This window comes from Aotus nancymaae, unplaced genomic scaffold, assembly GCF_030222135.1.
Source record: "Aotus nancymaae isolate 86718 unplaced genomic scaffold, 86718_ANA_hifiasm-v0.15.2.pri h1tg000108l, whole genome shotgun sequence".
Lineage (NCBI taxonomy): Eukaryota > Metazoa > Chordata > Mammalia > Primates > Aotidae > Aotus > Aotus nancymaae.
In genome coordinates this window covers 11,239,504-11,263,570 of record NW_026988523.1, presented here as the reverse complement: position 1 = coordinate 11,263,570, position 24,067 = coordinate 11,239,504, and the positions used below count along the sequence as shown (strand labels likewise).

Sequence of the window (24,067 nt, the reverse complement as noted above, 5' to 3'; positions counted from 1 at the left end):
ATCTCAATATGCTCAGCTTATGAGATATAATAAGTCACTGACATGGAGCAGGATTTCACAAGCTTGGCATTATCGACATTTTGGAACAGATACTTCTTTGTTGAGGGGGCTGGCCTGTACGCCATAGGATGTTTAGCAGCATCCTTTACCTTCCTACCTACTAGATGCCAGAAGAACCCTCTCCCAGTTGTGACAACCAAAAATGTCTTTAGACTCTGACAACTATCTCCTAGGGAACAAAATCGCTTCCAGTTGAGAATCAGTGATATAGAGTAAGAAACTTAATTACACACAGATACTTTAAATTTTGCAATAGCCCTGTGACCCACTATTTTATTTAGTTTTGACTGTAAGTGGTGGCTGAGAGCAAATGGCCACTTATTTTCTGCCTAAGAGTATAAACATACTTTACAAAAAAAAGCAGAAATTTAAGTTGATGATTAGCTGGCCTAAAAATATAAAGAAAACTATACTTGGGCTACACTATAACATGCTTGGGATTCATTCTAGGGCTGTGTTATATTCTGAGGTTTTCTGAGGAGACTGGGTAATTAAGTTCTTTGGCATTCTACCACTGCTTCTAATCCAATATTGTACTGGAGTCCTAGCCAAGTAAGGATAAGACAAGAAAAAAAAAAAGGTACAAAGGTTGGAAAGGAAGAAACAACTATTCTTATTTGCTGCTAATATAATTCCAACAGACCTCTGGACAAACCATCAGAAGTAGGTAAGAGAGTTCAACAAGGTTGCCTGATGGACGGATCAACATAAAGGCCAACAGCATTCCCATACACAATAATCAATGAGAAAATGTCACGAAAAAGTCATAGTCATAGTAGAAAAACTCATTTACCTAGATATAAACTAATAAAAAATGCAAGAGACTACCAGGGAGAAAACTGTAAAACATTACTGAAGGATATTAAAAGCCCTAAATAAAAGGAGACACATTTCATGTTTACAGATAAAAGGAGTAAACTTTTCAAAACTGTTCTAAAATTAACCTATAAATCCAAAGTAATTCTAATAAAAATAACAACACTGTTTTCATGGAACATAAAAAAACTGATCTCAGAATTTACAGCAAAGACAAAGTCAAGAATAGCTAAGGTAATTTTGCAGACCATAAAGTTACCTCACCAGGTATCAACTTATGCAGCTATACAGTAACGGAGACAACATGGTGTTGGTTAGGACAAACAACTATTGAAACAGGAAAGGGGACCTAGGAAATTCTGCATATGTAGGAAACTGATGTATGACAAAGGTGGTACGATCGAGGTAAAGACAAGGTGACCCCATCAAAGAAGTGTCATTCTCCTCTTTTGGTTCAAGTAAAGGGACAGTGAGAAATTTCAAAGGCCACTATAGAGGTGAGAAAACTGCTGAAAACTGAAATGTGGTTTGCCAAAATATTGGGCTTGTCCTGGCTGGGGGTTCCTAAACCATTTAGAGGCTAAGCTAACGTGGAACTCTTAGGGCATAATCAACACCCAGCCGATAACCTAAAGGAGACGCAAACACAGGTATTCCTGTACTTCTTCCAAGTTAAAGCTCCTTGGGCTGGAAGATGGATTGTTTTCAGAAATGGTAAAAAGAAATAAATGTTATGTATGAGCAAAGAGAGCCTCTTTGGGGACTAATCCTATCGTATCACACGCTCAGAGTGGGAGATGTAGTTGGAAATATTATGCCCTTACTCTCTATTCTCCACAACCTCATTTGTCCACATGCCAGGTAGCACATTCTTGTCTTGGGCTAGAGAAGAGAGACCAAAGTTTTTTTCAGAGCTTTCCCTGTATCAACAATAGGCTTGTTGATTACTTTAGAAAGGGGAAAAAAAATCAACTTAAAGTTTATTTGCACCTTAAAAGTTAATGATAAAAATGCAAATACAGTAACAAAAACATCCTCACACAATCTATAATTTTAAGTAATTTATTTCAATAGAAATATTTCAGAAAACTGTATTTAAATTCATTTTAAGTTAGCTTATGCAGACACACTGAAGATCGCGCACTCACATTTGCATATTAAACAGAAACAAAAAGTGAGAGAGGAACCAAGCTGCACATCACTCAAGGAGGTCATAGTGCAATTGAGAGCTTCATCATTAGAGTACCTCAAAGTTAATTGGGATAAAGAATAAAAACGGCTTGTGTTTTCAGATATATTATTATCATTGGGTACCTGTCCCTACAGATGTTTGATCTCCTTTAGATTATGTTGTCAACCAGTTCCCTACCCCGTCCCCACACACATATACTTCAGTAGGATGTAAAACAATGAATTTGTCAGTCATCAAGGTACAGAAACTCTTGAGAGTCTGCTGACTTATTATCAGCTATTTCACCATACCTATTAAGTCAACAATTATTGGACTATATATGTGAATAGTTCTAGTAGGTGATATCTTCAGGGAAAACAATATTTGTTATCTGGTATCTAAAGCACAGCGAATAATTATGGAGTTTCTGCTTTTCTATTAAGAAAAAAAAGAGCCCCATCCCAAAACACTCTAATTATGTATTCTTTTAATTCCACTATCACTTCTGTAGTACAAATGGCCAGGGTCAAAATTTAAATTTTGCTAATAATCCTCAAGGACCAGTTAACTGTTTCATTTGGCTTGAATGACTATGTCTACTTGCCTACTATGGAACATACTAGCCCTTTAAAAAAAAACGTGAAAAGAACATCTTGACTCAGGTTAACATCCAGTAGCTCCAGGTCTTCCAATAATCTGAGAGAAGCAAAATATCGCCAAGCTTTGCTTTCACTGAGAAAACTAGTTTAGCCTCTTAACTTCCCTTTAATTTACATATTAGAGATATTTTTACTTTCTTGTATATTTTCAAGAAAATAACTGGCAGGTTAAGTGACTACTTGTTTGTTCTGAGTGTTACTTAAATATAAAAATAAAGAAATAAATCTCCTATCTGGACAAGGGGATTTTCATTACAAGATTTCAGTACATTTAACAAAACCGAAACAAATATTTCTGGTTGTATCTTATTATTTTAGGGCTTTTTCAAAAGGCCTTACAATTAAATGTATGCTCAAAACATCAACAACAAAATAAAAATGAACTTGGCTGAATAGTGCTCTTCAAATTTGTTTTTAAGATTGTATATCTAAGGTTGATTCGGGTGGGTTTATTTTTAATCTCCTACTCTAAAAGGATAGAAGCAGGGAGGGAGCTTGTTTAAAAAGACTCAAAAACCAAGGAGGACTGTAACAATTACCTACAGAGGTTCTGCAATGACTTTGTTAGACTTGGGGTGACAAAGATTAAGCTGGTGGAGAGAGGGATAGCACACACTCCTGAAATAAGAGGAGCAAGAGGGCACATGATTATTGTCATATTTGATGCCCTAAAATTGCTCTTCAAATAATAAGGCACTGACCAAATTTTCCCCACACTATAACTTAAGACACAGGTGTAATCAAATTGTTTACAATAAGCAAAAGAGTTTTTATGCGTGGATCTCTTTCATTAGAACCCTCCAAATAGGGGGAACAAAATGTCATTTTAGACACAAGCCATTTTTAGGGGATCAAAATCAAAGGTACTTAAATCATTCTGAAAAGGTTCACATGTAAAGTAATATATCATCAATGTGATTAAAAAGCAATATTTGTATCTCAAAGCTTAGAAAAAACAGAATACCACTCGGGCTGTAAAATAATATATTTACTGTTTTGAAAGAAATAATACAAAAAAAGAGAGGGAAAATAAAATCAAACCCTAAAAGGTCACCAAAGAAGTCAGACCAACCTCATCACTTGCTTTATATCATCTATTCATGCAACAGCAGTACTATTATTCCACCTGGACACAGTTAAATCCATCTTCATTTTCAAAAAGGGATCCAATTATTTCGAAAGCCTTTGAAGCAGAGGATTAACTTTATTAAAGATTATCTTCTGTTAGGCAACACTGGTACCCCTTGTTTGCAGAAGATGATTACGTGGTGGTTTAAAAACTGGTTGGAAAGGAATGTGTCTCAAAAAAACAGGAAGGATACCAATATTCATTTAAAAGGCCAATGGATTAAGCCTATTACTATTGATTTTCAATTAGTATGATGCCCTATAGTTTTGTTTTCAGTAGTAAAGGTATACAGCTTACGAATTAACCTCAGAAAGAAATAAAAGACTTATGCTCAAGTCACTTGGCCAAAAGATCAACAGGATGCTCCTCGAGGGCCCCAGTTTAAGCTAATAAGGAACACTAGAGGCTGTAAACATGCTTTCCATTCTTTTTTTCCTCCTGTACCAATAAATAGTGCCTGTTAGGCTCCTCATAAATCTTCTAGAAGAGGAATAAAGCCACTTATACAAACTTTGCAGTTGTAAACACCCTGACTCTAGATATACAGAAAGATCCAATACCAACACAGTCCACACAGAAAGTAGTGCAATAGTTATATGGCATTTTCCACACAGAAAAATTATTTGTCATTGAAGCACATGCCTAGAAAGAAAAAAATACTTAAACTCAAATTGTTTGGATCCCTTTTTGTAATGTTTACCCAAATAATATTTACATAGTGAAGAAAACAAAATAGGAAGGTGTGTTTGATCAGTTCTTGTTCAATTCTTACCGTCTGTCTGGAGGTAAAAATCATATTCCGAAAAACAAGCAAAGCCTGAACAGAGGGGGCATGAGGCCAAAAATTGTGCTCTGGAAGGTCATTCTGTAGTTATTTTTAGAGTTGTAATTTTAAAGCTGACATTTTACTTACATATGAAAAATAAACCTCCATGTTCAAATAAATTGTTAAATGAGACTGCCTCAAATTGGCTAGTATGTACTACTACAACAGGCCATATAACATGCCAATCATTATGCTTACCATAAACAGGCTTAAATTTAAATTATAACTGAATTTCTAATGAGTTCTTGGCAAAGGGCGAAACAACTGAACTTAATGCTGATGAACATTTTGGGCTTTTGAGTCACTTATTTACAGTTGAGGGTAGCCTTAATAAGAAGATTCATCTTCCCACAAATGAACTACCTAAATATTTAATATATTTTAGTGATTTTTTTTTAATTATGAGATATTTGATGAATTATAGATAAAAAAATTCACCTACACTATTTTAATTTACTTTGTTTTCAATTTGCTTGAAATGTTAAAATAATCTTAAGCAATGACTAATTTTTTGGATGAACAAATTTTACAGACAGAAAAACAACAAGGACTTCTGTACTGTTATGTAAAGAGGCTTAGTCAGTCAGAGGCCACAAGGCTATCTACTATTAACCAAATTTGAACACTATCTTACTCTATGCAAGCATCCATTAATGTTCAGAGCTGAAAATATCAAACACATCTTCCAGCTTAGCTCTCTCCCTTTGGCAAAACTATGTGATGTCAGGCTCTGATTTTTAGTTGCATATTTCCACAGATATGGTTAACCTACAACATGTCTACTTTAGCTTATTTATGACAAACAAACGAAATAAAAAAAAAATCCACAGGGTTTCCATTCACAATACTTTTTAAAAAAGCACATACACTGTTAAAAACGCTGTTTCTGAAGAGAAATAAACAAATCAAGAAATTTTTAAAAAATGCAAAACAAAAGTAAGATGTGCAAGGTCTATGTAGTAATACTGCTGGCTATGCAGATGGTGTCTTTCTACGTACCCAACATGGGTTAAGGTCAATTGAAAAATCCTTCAGCACAGGAAACTTTTGCCTTCTCCAGCCTATGCCACTAAATCCCAGAAATAATGGTATTTCTGTTATATAGAAGCATATTTGAACTCTGAACATCTTTTCCAAACAGAGAATTAAATTAAAAAACACTCAAAAAAGCTCTTCTCTTTTCCTCTGGATAGATTTTAGGCTAATTATTGTATAAGCAATATTTTCTATTTAAGTTTCATGGACTGAAGGGCAAAATACTTATAATAAAAAAGTATAAAATTCTCTAAGAATACGAATGTGAGAAATTTTAAGTGAGGCCCAAAATAACAAGTCTATTAGTAGACACCGGTCACAAAGCATTACCTTACTCTGGGCCACTGCTAAAATCTATGATGTCTCAAGAGTTTATATCATTCGACACGTAGCCTTTGTTCGAGTGCCATTTTTCGTTAAAATTCTAAGGCATCTCATCTTCAAATTTTAATTCAACATTTATTTTACAAATTAAATGCATTATTGCATAGAAGAGTTCTCAAAAAACTGCTTGGTCAACTACTGACAAAATATGGTTTCATGTCAGAGACCTACAGTAACTTTTCAGAAAAATGTTTTGGTATGTTTATGGTAAATCATGTAAGAATTATAAAGTTTAAGATACTTAAAATTTCCAGAATCTGATATTTTCACCTTTATCCGTTTTAAAATTATTTCGTATGTCTTGTAACAAAATACATATGTACATCTTTATGTGTTACCCTTTAAACAAATACGATCCTGAATCTCATTCATACTGAACGAAAACAGAGAAAATGAATCATAAAAAAGTAACTCTGGCATGATGCACATTAAACACCATAAAGGAAAATATCCCAACAAAATATCAATGTGTCTTGATGACAAAAACCTCCTGTCACTGGGAGAAGAGAAAATCCAAATTAACCTGGGAAAAGATCTAATTATTGTAAAATCTCAGAAAAGTTTAGGTTGGGATTATAGTTCTTTACTTTAGCAGATCCATGGTCCAACAATGAATTCATATAGAAAGCTAAACTTTAACCCTAGTTAGAAACAACCATGTTTTCTGGAATCTACTTTAAAAAAAAAAAGTGTCTGGCAAATGAACACTCAGCCTTTGTAACTCCTGCAGGAAATTATGTTCCTCTTACAGTACTACATTTCAGAAGTTTAGTGTTTAAAAAATTCTCCCCTCATCCAAAACAAAACACCCCCACCCAATCCCAAACAAACCCAACAACTCACATGACCAACATTTCTCATTCCTACACTCTTGCTGTGAGAAAGCCAGTGAGGCTGCAGACTACGAGAGGGAGAACGAACCTTGCAGGTGGGCTGCTGGTACAATCCCTGCTAAGTCTCTTCACCTCTGTTCCAAACCAGCTCCTGATGTAGTCCACAACAATATGTTTTTCCTTTCTAAGGCGTACCTAAAAAAGGCAATTCCCCCTTCTAAAATTATTACAAAGTTAAAAGAAATGTAAATTAGCTACAATCTATTCCAAGCACAGCACCGCCAGAAGATTCACACACACTATTTGGTGTTTCATGTTGGTTTTCCTTTCATTCTTTTAAGGCAGTGGTTTCCACAGGTCAGTTCTGAGATAAGAAGCATGGTTCATGGCAGTTTGTTTTACAACTCCAATTTGTTCTCTGGGAATATCTCAATTCATTCCCTGAAATTAGTGCTTTTTTGGTTCAGAACTCCAAAGACTGAGACAGAGCCTCTGGGCTCTTCCTGGCACAGGATGGTTTATAGCTGGCGCTCTTTTATCAGGTCCCCATGCTCACATAGGAGCAATAGTTCACCTCTCTTTTTTTCTCAGGCTTTTACTCAAAAGTCATCAAGTTTGTAGGAACCTAAAAAATATAAGCATTACATACTGAGTTCAAAAGTTGTTTTTCAAAGGAGTATTTCTTATCTTTCCTTGTTATTTAGGCAAGCCCAAACCTATCTAAATATCTTTTAAAAGGAATTTGATATAAGGAGCTTCAATAGTTTATGAATAATATGCTAGAACATTTTAGAGAGAAAATCACCGAAATGAGTTAATACTCTTTTTCTAGTAAAATGACATTTGTACAGGAGAAGGGGTAGAGACAATATCTTTCTTGTCTAACACAGGGAGCTCAGTAGATGCTGACCAAATGAATAAATGAGCAAGAGTTAAGTATGACTCTGGTCGGGTGAGATTCCAGAAACACTTGCTTGTCATTATTTATTTTCTCATTATATATCACAAAAAATCCTAGGTGCACATTTTTAAAATCGGCAAAAACAATTTTATAACAAACATTACTAAAAATTTATTTGTAAAATCGTGATGAAAGTAAGTACAGAAAAACAACATTCCTTATTAGATACATTGTGTTTGGACACATTGTGACTCTGGAAAATCAATAGGTTATATAATATATTTCTCTGCCTAAAGATTAGAGATTTTATTTGCTTTCTTTTTGAAATCCAATAATAATTCTCTAAAATAGGATTTTTACCTTGGAAAATTAGTTGACGAGTCTTCTAATCAAATAACTAAAGAGAGTTTCACCACATTAAAACAAATCTTCAAAACCAGTTTTTCAAAGTTGTACTGGTAGAGATATTATGTCAGTGGTCTTTTCTGTCTTTAAGACAGTTTAACAGCTCTCACACTTTAGCAACCTCTCTCTGAAATTATTATATTAAAAAATATGAATATCTTACAAGTGTCAGCTTCTGAATAAAAAATTCTGTTGGACAATATAATCATAACTGAATTGTAAATCAGACACAACACAAATGCTCAAGTGCTTAAAGTATAAATTTTCAGGTCTGATTATAAGAAACCCTATTTAAGTAAAGTAAAAGTTTCATTTCTTTTTAACTTGCCTGAATGTGGTTTAAGGTATTTTGCATGTGAGTCAGAGTTTTCTACTAAAACTTTCACAGGTTCTACTTAGAAATTTGCCACTATCCTAATTCTTGCAAGTATAGAAACAAATATTTATACACATCTGGTTGACTTGTTCCATAGAAATACTAAACAGTAAAATAATTTGAACTTTTAAGCTGGTATGTACATATTGTTTAGATTCATCTTGGAATCTGAGACTAAAAAAAAAAGAGGCTTAATACCTTAAATTACATTTAACGAAAATGTATAGCAAAGAAGTGAATCATGAAAGGCTGAGTCTAGACAAAGCTAGATCTGTTTCTTTCATTCTGCCCTGGACACTAACTTGACAAGGCAAAAAAATAATTTTGCTCTATGCCATTTCATGTCTTTTACAGAGGTTGCTAAAAATGGTACTAAATACTGTTATCAGTGTTTCACATATATTTGAAACAATAAAAATTATGAGAGAACAAAGCCCACTCCAGCAATATTTTTAAAAATGTCCCACTCTCACCACAAACTACTGGGCTCCTAGTGGCAGGAGATCCCATGATCCTCCTGGATATTTGAGTTGCCAGGGGTTCGGAACTACCTGGAGAGCTGGCAGAGACACGGCTTAACTCTACATGGAGCCCAGGGGGTATGATGCGGGGAAAGCTGCAAAGGAACACGGCCATAGATGCCCATCCACCAAGGCTCTTCATATTCCTCTAGGTGGCTTTGACCTTTGTTAACTGCCATATCTGGAGAGAGCAGGGCTGTCTTTCCTATGGGACTAGACTGAATCTGAGTTGCATGTCCCATTGTCTGGTGGCCCCTTCCAAGGTCCGTGCCTGGCCACTCCCATGGGAGCAGGCAGTGTAGCTTCCACTATTCTGTCGGAATGCTTTTGCGGGTGACTGTCACCATAGTGCGTTTACCAGTGGCCCCCACTAACCTGCTAGAACATGTGCACCAGTGACCCCCAATGAAGTGCTTTTGGCAGTAGCCCCTGATGGAGAGGTTTTGCCAGCAGCCTGAGAGCACCTTGGTCCACCTGGTACAGTTAGTGGTCGACCGCAAGAGGCCAGAGGAAAAAGCCAGAGGCCTGGTCCCAGCGCCTTGTGAGTTATAGCACACAGCCCAGGAGCGCCAAGCTGAACCGTGGCTCTCTGAAAGCATCCAGAAATGAAGTCAACTGACTATACCTAACTCACACCACAGTCAAACCCTGAGGGAAACAAAGAACATAAAAACAAAAAGCACCATGCAAAAGTCAGCACCTTCAAAGGATAATGCAACACCAGTCCTCACAGAAGAGAAAAAACCAGTGTGAGAACTCTAGCAACTCTAAAAACCAGAGTGTCTTCTTACCTCCAAACAACCCACAATAGTTTCCCAGCAATGGTTCTTAACCAGACTGAAATAACTGAAATGACAGACATGGGATTTAGAATCTGAATAGCAAAGAAGCTCAGTGAGATACAGGAGAAAGTGGAAACCCAATCTAAAGAAAACAGTAAAATGATCGAAGAGTTGAAACACAACACAGCCATTTTAAGAAAGAACCAAACTGAACCTCTGGAATTTAAAAATTCACTCTAGGAATTTCTTTTCTTTTCTTTTTTTTTTTGAGATGAAGTCTCGCTCTGTCACCCAGGCTGGAGTGCAGTGGCACAATCCTGGCTCACTGCAACTTCCACTTCCTGGGTTCAAGTGATTCTCCTGCCTCAGCCTCCCTAGTAGCTGGGACTACAGGCAAGCACCAACATGCCCGACTAATTTTTGTATTATTAGTAGAGATGAGGGTTTTACCATGTTGGCCAGGCTGGTCTCAAACTCCTGACCTCAAGTGATCTGCCTGCCTCGGCCTCCCAAAGTGTTGGGATTATAGGTGTGAGCCACCAGTCCCAACCTAGGAATTTCATAACATAATTGGAAGCATTAACAACAGAATAGACCAAACCAAGGAAAGAACCTCAGAAACTGAAGAGCACTCCTTCGAATTAACAGAGACAATAAAAAAGAAAAAATTTTGGCCGGGCGCAGTGGCTCATGCCTGTAACCCCAGCACTTTGGGAGGCCGAGGCGGGTGGATCACGAGGTCAAGAGATCGAGACCATCCTGGTCAACATGGTGAAACCCCATCTCTACTAAAAATACAAAAAATTAGCTGGGCATGGTGGCGCATGCCTGTAATCCCAGCTACTCAGGAGGCTGAGGCAGGAGAATTGCTTGAACCCAGGAGGCGGAGGTTGCGGTGAGCCGAGATCGTGCCATTGCACTCCAGCCTGGGTAACAAGAGCGAAACTCTGTCTCAAAAAAAAAGAAAAAATTTTAAAAAATGAGCAAAACCTTTGATAAATATGGGATTATGTAGAGACTAAACCTATGACTCACTGGTGTTACTGCAAGAAAAGGAGAGAAAGCAACTTGGAAAACATATTTGAGGATACAGTCCACAAAAATTATCCCAATCTTGCTACAGAAGTTGATGTGCAAACTCAAGAAATTCAGAAACTCCCCACAAGGTATGATGCAAGATGACCATTCCCAAGAAACTTAATCATCAGATTCTCCAAGTCAATGCAAAAGAAAAAAAATTTTAAATGCAGCTAGAGAAAAGGGGCAGCAGTTACAAAGGGAACCCCATCAGGCTAACAGCGGACCTTAAAGTAGAAACTTTACAAGCCAGAAGAGGCTGGAGGCATATTCTGAGCATCCTTGAAAAGAAATTCCAACCAAGAATTTCATGTCCCACCAAACTAAGCTTCATAAGTGAAGGAGACAGAAAATCCTCGAGACAAAGACTAAGAAATTCATGATCATCAGACTTGCCTTACAAGAGGTCCTTTCAGGAGTGCTACATGTGGAAATGAAAGAAAAATAACTGTTACCACAAAAACATACTTAAGTATACAGTCCCCCGATACTATAAAGCAACTATACAATGAAGTCTACATAACAAGCAGCTAACAACATGATGACCGTATTAAATCCTCACACATCAATAGTAACCTTGAATGCAAATGGGCTAAAAAGACAAAGTGGCAGGCTGGACAAAGAAGCAAGACTCAACTAACTGTTGTCTTCAAGAGAACCATCTCACGTGTAACAACATAAAAAGGACAAAGAAGGGCATTACCTAATGATGAAGTGTTCAATTCATCCAGAAGACTTAACTACCCCAAAGATATATGCACCCAACAGTGGAGCACCTAGATTCAGAAAACAAGTTCTTAGAGACCTACAAAGAGACTTACATAACTACACAATGGAAAACTTCAACATCCCACTGATAGTGTCAGGCAGATCAGTGAGGCAGAAAACTAACAAAAATATTCTAGACTTAAACTCAACATCTGACAACATCCAACAACACAAGAATATACATTCTTCCCACTGGCACAAGACACATTCTCTAAGATCAATCACATGCTTGGCCATAAAGCAAGTACCAATAAATTAAAAAATACTGAAATCATACCAATCATACCCTCAGACTACAGTCCAATAAAACTAGAAATCAATAACAAGAAGTTTCTCAAAACCATACAATTACATGGAAATTAAACAACTTTCTTCCAAATGACTTTTGGGTAAAGAATGAAATTAAGACAGAAATCAAAAAACGATTTAAAACTAATGAAAACAGAGACACAACATACCATACTGAATACCTATGTCAAGAAGTTAGAAAGAACTCAAACTAACAACCTAACATCACACCTGGAGGAATTAGAAAAACAAAAAGAAACCAACCTCAGAGCTAGCGGAAAAAAAGAAATAACCAAAATCAGAGCAGAAGTGAATGAAATGGAGATGTGAAAATGCATACAAAAGTTGTATTTTTGCATGAAAACACAAAATGAAGCCAAAGGTTGGTTCTTTGAAAGAATAAACAAGATTCAGACTGGTAGCTAGACTAATGAAGAAAATAAGATAAAAGATCCAAACAATCCCAATCAGAAATCACAAAGGTGACATACAACTGACTCCACAGAAATACAAAAAATTCTCAGAGACTAACACTTTTATGCACACAAACTAAAAAACCTAAAATAAATGAATAAATTCTTAGAAACACACAACCTCTGAAGATTCAATGAGGAAGAAACTGAAACCCTAAAGAGATCAATAATGAGTTCCAAAATTGTGTTAGTAAAAAACAACCTACCAACCCCAAAAAGCCTTGGACCAGATGGATTTCACAGTTGAATTCTACCAGATGTACAAAAAAAGAGCTAGTACCAATCCTACTAAAAATATTCCAAATAATCGAGGAAGAAAAGACTCCTTCCTAACTCATTCCATGAAGCCAACATCACTCTGATACTAAAAACTAGCAGAGACACAATGAAAAAATAGAACTACAGGTCAATATACCTGATGAACACAGACATAAAAATCCCCAACAAAATATTAGCAAACTGAATCCAGCAGCATATCATAAAGTTCATTCACCACAGTCCAGTAGACTTTATTCCTGAGATGCAAGATTGGTTGACCAGATGTGATTCATCACATAAACAGAATTAAAAACAGAAAACCATACAATCATCTCAAAAGATGCAAAAAAGGCTTTTGATAAAATTCAACATCCTTTCATGTTAAAAGCCCTCAACAAATTAGGCACTTAAAGAACATAATAGTAAGAGTCATCGATGGCAAACCCACAGCAGCATCACTCTGAATGGACAAAAGTTGTAAGTATTCCCTTATAGAACTGGAACAAGACAAGGATGGATGTCCGCTCTCACCACTCCCATTCAACATAGTACTGAAAGTCCTAGCCAGGGCAATCAGACCAGAGAAAGAAATAAAAGGCATCCAAATAGAAAGAGGATGTCAAACTCTCTCTCTTCAGACTATATGAAAACCCCAGTGTCTGCTCCAAAGCTCTTAGATCTGATAAACAAGTTCAGCAAAGTCTCAGGATACCTAATCAGTGTCTAAAAATCAACAGCATTTCTATACACCAATAACATTTGAACTGAGAGCCAAATCAAGAACACAATTCCATTTATAGTAGCCACAAAAAAGAAAAACATATCTAGGGATACAGCTAACTCAGGAGATGAAAGATCCCTACTATGAGAATCACAAAACATTGCTCAAAGAAATCAGAGATGACACAAACAAATGGAAAAGCATTCCATGCTCATGGATTGGAAGAATCAATACTGTTAAATGTCTATATTGTCCAAAGCAATCTACGAATTCAATGCTATTCCTATCAAACTACCAATGACACTCTTCAAAGAATTAGAAAAAAAATTCTAAAATTCATATGGAACAACAACAAAAAAAGCCCAAATAGCCAAAGCAATTCTAAGCAAAAAGAACAAAGCTGGAGGCATCATACTATCTGACTTCAAACTATACTACAAGACTACAGTAACCAAAATAGCATGGTACTGGTACAAAAACAGATACCAATGGAACAGGATAAAACCAATGGAACAAGATAGAGAGCCCAGAAATAATGCCTCACACCTACCACCATCTGATCTTTGACAAAGCTGACAAAAACAAGCAATGGGGAAAAAGACTCCCTGTTCAATAAACGCTGCTGGGATAACTGGATAGCCATATACAGAAGACTAAAACTGGACCCCTTCCTTACACTGTATACAAAAATCAACTCACGATGGATTAAAGACTTAAATGCAAAACCTAAAACTATAAAAACCCTGGAAGATAACCTAGGAGATATCATTCTGAACATAGGCCCCGGCAAAGATTTCATGATGAAGACTCCAAAAGCAGTTGCAACAAAAACAAAAACAGACAAACAAGACCTAATTAGAGAGCTTCTGCATAGCAAAAGAAACTATCAGCAGATTAAACCAACATTCCTAGAGAATGGGAGAAAATATTTTCAAACTATCTGATAAAGGTCTAGTATCTAGAATCAATAAGGAATTAAACAAATTTACAAGCAAAATCCAACCCCATTAAAAAGTGGGAAAAGACATGAACAGACAATTCTCAAGAGAAGACCATATACATGGCCAACAAGCATATGAACAATGGCCAATATCACTAATTGTCAGAGAAATGCAAATAAAAACTGCAATGAGATACCATCTCACACCAGTCAGAAAGGCTAAGTCAAAAAATAATAGATGTTGGCAAGGTTGCAGAGAACAGGGAATGCTTATACACTTGGTAGGAATGTAAGTTAGTTCTGCCACGGTAGAAAGCAGTTTGGAGATTTATCAAAGATCTTAAAACGTAACTACCATTCAACCCAGCAATCCCAATACTGGGCATATTATTCAAAGGAAAAATAAATTGTTCTACCAAAAATACACATGTATGTTCATCCTAGCAGTATATACAATAGCAAAGACATGGAATCAACCTAGGTGCCCATCAACAGTGGACTGGATAAAGAAAATGTGGTGCATATATGCTATGGAATACTACACAGTGATTTTTAAGAAACACTGAAATCATGTCCTTGGCAGCAACATGAATGCAGCTAGAGGCCATTAAGTGAATTAACACAGCAAAAGAACACCAAATACTGCATGTTCTCACTTATAAGTGGAAGCTAAACATTGAATCCACCTAGACAGAAAGATGGGAACAATTGACATTGAGCATTACCAGAGTGGGGGGGATGGGAGAGGCATAAGGGTTGAAAAACTGGTGGATACTCTGCTCACTACCTAGGCGACGGGATCATTTATACACCAGACCTCAGTGATATGCAATATACCCATGTAACAAACCTGCACAAGTATCCTCTGAACCTAAAAGTCAAAAAACAAACAAATAAAAAGAATGGACTTAAAGGATGAAGAAAGTTAGAATCCACCAGTGTGATCCGTGTAAGTCATTTCATGTTATGGAGCCTTAGGTTCAATTATCAAGAAACGGTAATAACTTGCATCCTAATACGACAGGGTAAAAAATACTTCTGTAAGCTTTCTAAGCTTATATAGTGCATCATGTTATTCAATATTACCTACTGATAATGCTAACTGTATACTTCTGCATTATCAATATGCTGCCAATGATTTTCAAATATATTTAACAAACTGGTTCTACAAAGTCTGCATAAATTTCTGTAACTGCAGCTATGCTTTTTATGACTGCTCTACCAATCAGTTGTTCAACTCTAATTGTGCAACGGGGTTTGGGGAAAACACCACAATAAATTCCTGCTCTTCTGCAGCTGAAAGCCTTCCAATTAGACCATTTTTGGTTCAATGAAATAAAAGCAAATAAAATCCAAGTGTCTTTTGGTTTCACTACCACCACAGAAACCCACATCAAATTGGTCACTAGATCAAATAAAGATGAATTCAAATAATTTTTATTAATTTAATATGCCAGCTAGTTTTTACCCTTTAGAGAGCTATACTCTGACTATTCTACCATACTAGCTACCTTTCTCTGCTTTGAACACCTTGAGCTTGTTTCAGCTCCAGGCTCCGTGCACTTGCTCTTCCCTTAAACGGCACTCTGCTCTCCTCTTCTTACAGCTCGTTCCTTCCTGTGATCTCCTCAGGGAGATCTTTGCTGCCCACACTTATGTTATCGAAAGTTGTCTGTACTCCTCTTGGTCTACATCACATACTTCTATTTTGTTTTCTTTATATAGTTCTGTTTGAAATTTTGTTACTTGTTTGCTTATTATTTACCTCCTCATTAAGATGTAGATCTTCATGTCTTACTGACTGTCATCAACAAGAGTAAAAACCCCACTATTCTCCTTAGTTAATTCAGAAACTAGTCTGCTTACTTCTCTTTGGAACTCTTTTACATATATTTCCGAATTATGGACTATTTTGAGAATTAGGAGAAATGCTTACCTGTTGTTTGTTGCTTTGGCAGGCTGCACTCAAATGCTTAAACCATAGCATTGCATTCATTCTATTGCCAGCTTGAAACTTGTACGAATTTCCTAAAATTATCCAAAACAAGGGGAAATAATAAAAATGTAAGGACAATGACACGTAATAATTCTGCCAGATGTTAATGAGCAAATTAAACATGACTAGAGGTTCAGTTTTAGAATTATATTCATTTAACACCTCCATTTTATTGTGTTTCCTATTTTTATTGTATTTCCAATACAATAAAGAGTGTTCGATGCAACACATTTACATGCTATCATACATTCAGAAGGTCACTTTTGCTGCTAATGAATTAGAAGAAATAATTTTATCTCCTTAAATATTCTTTAGAATAAAATATATCTAAATAAAACAACTGTGTAGCATATCTAGATCTGTGTGGTTAAGACTGCAGAATATTGGTTCTGAATACTTATTACTTAGATTATCTAAATATTAGATTTTCTTTTCTTTTTTTTTTTTAAGATGGAGTCTCGCTCTGTCACCCAGGCTGGAGTGCAATGGCGCGATCTCAGCTCACTGTACCCTCCCCGTCCCAGCTTCAAGAGATTCTCGTGCCTCAGCCTCCTGAGGAGCTGGGATTATCGGCACGTGCCACCACGCCCAGCTAAGTTTTTTGTATTTTTTAGTAGAGATGGGGTTTCACCATGTTGGCCAGGCTGGTCTCGAACTCCTGACCTTAAGTGATCTGCATGCCTTGGCCTCCCAAAGTGCTGGGATTACAGGTGTAAGCCCCCGCATCTGGTCTAAATATTAGTAGATGTTAAGTTTCAACATGCCAAAATGCTTCAACATGTTTAACACTTAAACACTAGCTATTTAGTATAATTAAGGATTAGTCAGATAACATTGATAGACTATGCTTTCAGTCTTTAGTTACAAGACATTTGTCAAGATTATTACAGATTTCCAGTTCTCTCGAGGGCTCTCGGGGAAAATCTAGGAGGCAACTTTATCTCTTTTAGCAAATTAGAAATTCCTGTATTGACTTTAATTTAAGACTGACACATAATGAGGATATTTTAAATGGTTACATGTATTAAGGTGAGGAGGCAATAAATTGAGAAAATAAAGGATCCATGTACTATAGACTGCTCTAAATTAAGCTTTATTTCTTTTTTTCATTGACCTAAGTTCTTTTTAATTTCACAATTTTTGCTGATTTCTATTCAACTGCATTCAATGGCTCAAGAGTCTAACTATATTTAAGCATCATTCAGCTTTAGATTCTAACACTCAAAGAACTTTTTCACTTTCAGAAGTAATTGTTTCTTCACCAAATGCATAATTAGTCAAGTAACATTGTTATACTTGCTTAACTCAGACACAGACATTAGGTCAATGTGAAAAGAAGGCATATCTACAATTAAGCTGGTCACAGCTACAATTTACCTACTCACTCCTCCCCTGCAAAAGGCCATTAGTATAGAGAGATTTCATAAAATTTTGGCTACCTGAAATAGTTCTATTAGGCATGCTAAAAAAAAAAACTGAAGAAAACAAAGAATTTGTTAACTAAATCTAATGAAAATGCTCTCATCTTAAAATGTAACTTTATGAATTATGCCTTTGATATGGGAAGGAGGCTGGGACTTTGAATTCAAAATTTTGAGTAGGCTTCTATACACCAACACTGACCAAGCAGAGAATCAAACCAAGAACTCAACCCCTTTTATAACAGCTGCAAAACAAAACAAAACAAAAACAAAAACCTTAGGAATATACCTAACAAAGGAGTCGAAAGATCTCTACAAAGAAACTACAAAACACTGCTGAAAGAAATCACTATCAATGCAAACAAATGGAAACACATCTCATGCCCATGGATGGGTAGACTCAATATTGTGAAAATGACTATACTGCCAAAAGCAATCTACAAATTCAACGCAAGTGCCCTCAAAATACCACTGTCATTCTTCACAGAATTAGAAAAAACAATTCTAAAATTTGTGTGCAACCAAAAAAGAGCCCCCCATAGCCAAAGCAAGACTAAGCAAAAAGAACAAATCTGGAGGCATTACACCACCTGATTTCAAACTATACTATGAGGCCATAGTCATCAAAACAGCATGGCATTGGTATGAAAATAGGCACACAGACCAATGGAACAGAAAAGAGAACCCAGAAGTAAACCCAAATACTTACAGCCAACTGATCTTCAATAAAGCAAACAAAAACATAAAGTCGGGAAAGGACACCCTTTTCAACAAATGGTGCTGGGATAATTAGCTAGCCACATGTAGGAGAATGAAACTTGATCCCCATTTCTCACCTTACATAAAAATCAACTCAAGATTGATTAAGGACTTAAATCTAAGACCTGAAGCTATAAAAATTCTAAAAGACAACATTGGAAAAATTCTTCTAGACACACTGGCTTAGGCAAGGATTTCATGACAAAGAACCCAAAAGCAAATGCAATAAAAACAAAGATAAATAGTTGGGACCTAATTAAACTAAAGAGCTTTTGTACAGCAAAAGGAATAGTCAGCAGAGTAAACAGACAACCCACAGAGTGGGAGAAAATCTTCACAATCTATACATCTGACAAAGGACTAATATCCAGAATCTACAATGAAGTAAGAAAAAAAAAATCCCATTGAAAAGTGGGCTAAGGACATGAATAGACAATTCTCAAAATAAGATATAAAATGGCCAACAAATAAATGAAAAAATGTGCAACATCACTAATGACCAGGGAAATGCAAATCAAAACTATAATGCAATACTACCTTACTCTTGCAAGAATAGCCATAATAAAAAAATAAAAACACAGTAGATGTTGGTGTGGATATGGCAAGAATGGCCATAATAAAAAAATCAAAAAACAGTAGATGTTGGTGTGGATACGGTAAACATGGAACACTTCTACACTGCTGGTGGGAATGTAAACTAGTACAGCCACTATGGAATACAGTGTAGAGATTCCTCAAAGAACTAAAAGCAGAACTACCATTTAATCTAGCAATCCCACCTTTGGGTATCTACTCAGAGAAAAAGAAGTCATTATTAGAAAAAGATACTTGAACATGCATGTTTATAGCAGCATAAAATGTAATTTTAGGAATTATGCCTTCGATATGAGAAGGAGGCTGGGGCTCTGAATTCACAATTTTGAGTAGGCTTCTATACACCAACAGCGACCAAGAAGAGAAACAAATCAAGAACTCAACTTTTATAATAGCTGCAAAACAAAGAAACAAACAAAAACCTTAGGAATATACCTAACAAAGGAACTGAAAGATCTCTAAAAGGAAACCACAGAACACTGCTGAAAGAAATCACTGATGACACAAACAAATGGAAACACATCCCATATTCATGGATGGGTAGAATCAATATTGTGAAAATGACTATACTGCCAAAAGGAATCTACAAATCCAACACAATTGCCATCAAAATACCACCATTATTCTTCACATAATTAGAAAATTCACAATTGCAAAATTGTGGAACCAACCCAAATGCCCATCAGTCAATGAGTGGATAAAGAAACTGTGGTATATGTACATGATGGAATATTATGCACAAAAAAGAATGAATTAACAGCATTTGCAGTGACCTGGATGAAATTGGAGACTATTATTCTAAGCGAAGTAACTGAGGAATGGAAAACCAAACGTATGTTCTCACTCATATGTGGGAGGTAAGCTATGAGGATGCAAAGGCATAAGAATGATACAATGGACTTTGGGGACTTGGCGGCAAGAGTGGGAGGCGGGTGAGGGATAAAAGACTACAAATATGGTGCAGTGTATACTGCTTGGGTGATGGGTGCACCAAAATCTCACAAATCACCACTAAAGAACTTACTCATCTAACCAAATACCACCTGTACCCCAGTAACTTATGAAAAAAAATACTGAGTAGGGTGTGCTTATTCTGTAAACCAATCTTCTTAATCTAAACACAAGACATTTTGGTACTATTATTTTTTCTTGCATCCAACATATTTGCTTACTTGTTTACTTAAAACTCTGAAACATTCTAAAAGTGTGATATCTGTTGATACAAAATAGCATCTGAATAAACAGAGGTCAAAATATAGTTGTGAAGTCAATAAAAAGTAATATAGTATAGTATTCCAGTTGTGAACTGCTGAAAGTATCTTCTCTCTGGTACTTGTCAACAGCTGGCAGTTGTTATAAAGGAAGAAAAGCCAATCACTTGGGGATATTTTCTGATGAGTTTTGTGGTATTCACTATAGTCATAGATAAAGAAAAGAGGTCTGATGTAATTCTACATGGCCCATCCTCCAGTTTCTCATATCCACTTTACAAACTCCAATGATCAATAGCCAATTATTTTCTATTCATAAGTGTCTATCTATATACTGTATATAAAATATTATAATTAACTTGGAAAGTGATCTCAGAGAAATATATTCAGAGAGTTTTGCTGCTTATGAATTAGAAGCAATAATTTTGTTCTTAAATGTTGTTTAGAAAAAAATACATCTAAATAAACAAAATAATTGTGTGGCATCTCTAGATCTGTGTGGATGAGACTGCAGAATATTGGTTCTGAATAATTTAAAGTGACAGAATAAATATTTAAAGGAAAACTCTGCCACTTTCAGAACTTAAGAATAACAATCTATTTCAAGGTATTGATGAAGGAAGGAGTATGGCCTATATGGCAAATCTCTAAAAATTTAAACTAACAGTGGGGTATATATTCTCAAATTCTCTCCTTCTCTTCCTAGTCAGGTCTCTAGGGATTAGCTAGGCTTTTAATTTTCAAGCATATGCCCATGTAGCAAAGAAAATAAGCTCCAAAAATATTAATCTTATTAAAATACATAATGGGACAAAAGTATTTCCCAATAGATAAAACTACACAAACACTTTCCCTCTTGAGTATTCCAGTGAAACTAGGTTTCGGCTCATCAAGTTTTTCATGTATGCATAAAACATTATGTGTATATATATATGACATATATACACACAGACACACACACACACATACATATATGCAGTATACTAAGCCCCAGTTATTCTAACAATTCACCTTTTTCAGAGTCAGTCAGCAGGAAGAGATCAGGATGTTCGGGGTCATCAGCCATCATCACCATCCATCCTACCACAGATACGTTCTTATTGGAGGTTGATTTGAACTGAGAGATAAAAAGATAAATAGTGGAAAGAGAAAAGTTATGGTTTATTCTAAGCAAAAATTCAGTGTTAGGGAGTCTACTTTCGGTTTCTCCTAATGAAAGATGAGAGATGAGATTTGAGACTTTATGCTGTTCTTGGTCAGCCTAGGGCCTTTTACTGCTAAATTTCATCGTAGGCATGTCCTCTTCAGATCATCTACTACTTCCCAGACTTTCCCAGCTTCAACTCTTCATCAAAACCCAACTGACCTATTCTCCATTCCCAGAGAGAATAATACATTTATGAATATGATATATTAATCTGTTTTTTTCTGAATTACTCTGCTACTCCTTATAGGAAAGATATTTGCATTTTAGTAGCTATATTATCTTAATTCTGATGATCTGATAGCAGTGCTATTAGATAATTCTTTTTTTTTTTTTTGAGATAGTTTTACTCTGTTACTCAGGCTGGAGTGCAGTGGCATGATCTAAGCTCACTGCAACCAGATAATTCTTAATGGTAATTATCTTACTTGTATTTTTCAAAAAAGAGGGGTATTCTTAGCATATTACTTTTGTAGTTAACTATTATTGTTATTATTATTATTTTAGCTACAACTTATTTTTGTAATCCTGAGAAATGGCTGTTATAAAAGAAGAATGGTTTGGCTTAAGCTAGTGCTTAACAATATGTATGTGAAGCCATTCAGGTACAGTTCAAAACATGAAACAGTACATTATATAAGGAAGTATACATGGTAAAACACTAAAGAAAAATAAGGCAACAATTAACAAGAAGGTCAGGACAGTGACAGGCTGTGTGAGTATGGCTGATAGGAAAGAAGATGCCTCTGAGAAGGCTTTGATGGTTCTAGTAACATTCTGTTCCTTACACTGGGTGGAGAGTATACAAGTGTTCATTTTATTTATTGTGCTTTAAAATGCACATGTACACTACCTATCTTCTTTTGTATGTATGCTATGCTTCACGGTTAAAGGAAATAGGAAAAGGAATGAACATGGCTCATTTATAACAACATGAGAGTGAAATATGAAAGCTAAAGAAATTAGTAAGTTTTCATACTGTGAAGGATGAAATTGGCAATACCACAGGATGCTAATTTGACAGCTCAAAATTTACTTCAGTGTGAATAGTATGATCTTCTAATATTCTTTTCTTAAGCCTAAAAACTTTTACCTCAATTCCTTGTTTTTTCAAAAAAAAGTAACTAAAGCAACAAAAACTGTTTCAGAAACAGGGATGAAACTATAAAGTGCAAACGCACCTTAAAAACCAGCTGAATCCCATCGCATTCCCTAGACACAATCGTCATGTGAGGTGACAACTACCAGACCTTATTCTATGCATTTATTATATTAGAGGCTTGTGTCATTGTTGCTGTTGGTTTTTACGTATTAATCGGGGATATATTTACACTCTGACTTGTAGTTTTCACCTATCGGTAACCATTTCCTTATTTACAAGTATTTTGGGTTTTTCCAGATTTCTGTTGTCATAAATATTGTAGAAACATTCTTCTACAGATATCTTTGTGCACTTCTTCAAAGATTTCTGTAGGATAAATTCTCAGATGAGGAATTTCTGGTTATTGTCAAGCTAATTACTGACGAGGACTGGCCACCACAAAAACAGTACCGATTTAGATTTCTACCAGCCATGGATGACAGTCTGTTTCCCTACATCACGACCAATGCTATATCATCAATCTTTTAAACTTTTGTCTAATGGCAAGAAAGTGTCTCCCTTAATCTGCATTTTTTTTTTTTTTTTTTTTTTTTGAGACGGAGTTTCGCTCTTGTTACCCAGGCTGGAGCGCAATGGCGCGATCTCGGCTCACCGCAATCTCCGCCTCCTGGGTTCAGGCAATTCTCCTGCCTCAGCCTCCTGAGTAGCTGGGATTACAGGCACGCGCCACCGTGCCCAGCTCATTTTTTGTATTAGTAGAGACGGGGTTTCACCATGTTGACCAGGATGGTCTCGATCTCTTGACCTCATGATCCACTCGCCTCGGCCTCCCAAAGTGCTGGGATTATAGGTGTGAGCCACTGCGCTCGGCCCTGTCAAGTCTCTTTTAATCTATAAGAGTCCTTCCGTCCCCCTGCTCTTACTCCACCTGCCAGATTTTGTTCTTTTTAAGATTCTAGGCTAGCTGTCTCATAGAATGTCCCACAATTTGGATTTGATTATTTCCTCATAAGATTTCACGCTGAGTATTTTGGCAAAAATACAATATAGGTGGTGCTGTGTTTAAATAGTGATTTAAATCCTTTATCTATTGCTTACATACAGCAGATATTTTCCTCCAATTTATTTGTATTTTTTTGAAAACAAAAAATTCTTTTCCTCCATTGCTTTTAGTTTTATGCCATATCTTTTCTATCTCAAAATTAATAGTAAGTTCAGATATAGACCTGTCTCTATACCCTCTATACCCTCTACAATAAAGAATAAATTATTCAAATTTATTCTTTAATTGTATTTTAATTTAATTAGAAGAGATGAGAAATGCAGTCAATTTCCTTCATACTCAATTAGATTTTCT

The 24,067-nt window shown here is 35.9% G+C and overlaps 1 protein-coding gene across 5 annotated transcripts in view; it reads right to left on the bottom strand.

The window, feature by feature from the left end:
* Positions 1 to 1,924: 1,924 nt before the first annotated feature.
* The window catches only part of RALGPS2 (Ral GEF with PH domain and SH3 binding motif 2), a 170,418-nt gene continuing 148,275 nt past the window's right edge, over positions 1,925 to 24,067 (bottom strand). For 3 of the 5 annotated variants that reach the window (XM_064370634.1, XM_064370636.1, XM_064370635.1), the window contains 3 exons: positions 21,416 to 21,521; positions 16,360 to 16,451; positions 1,925 to 7,108 (listed from right to left, as the gene is read on the bottom strand). In XM_064370634.1, coding sequence (XP_064226704.1) covers positions 6,944 to 7,108; positions 16,360 to 16,451; positions 21,416 to 21,521 — 363 coding nt within the window. In that variant the 3' untranslated portion in view covers positions 1,925 to 6,943. Of the gene's footprint in view, positions 7,539 to 16,359; positions 16,452 to 21,415; positions 21,522 to 24,067 lie in introns of all 5 variants that reach the window. The other 2 variants (XM_012444543.3, XM_012444544.3) reach the window with 1 other exon arrangement.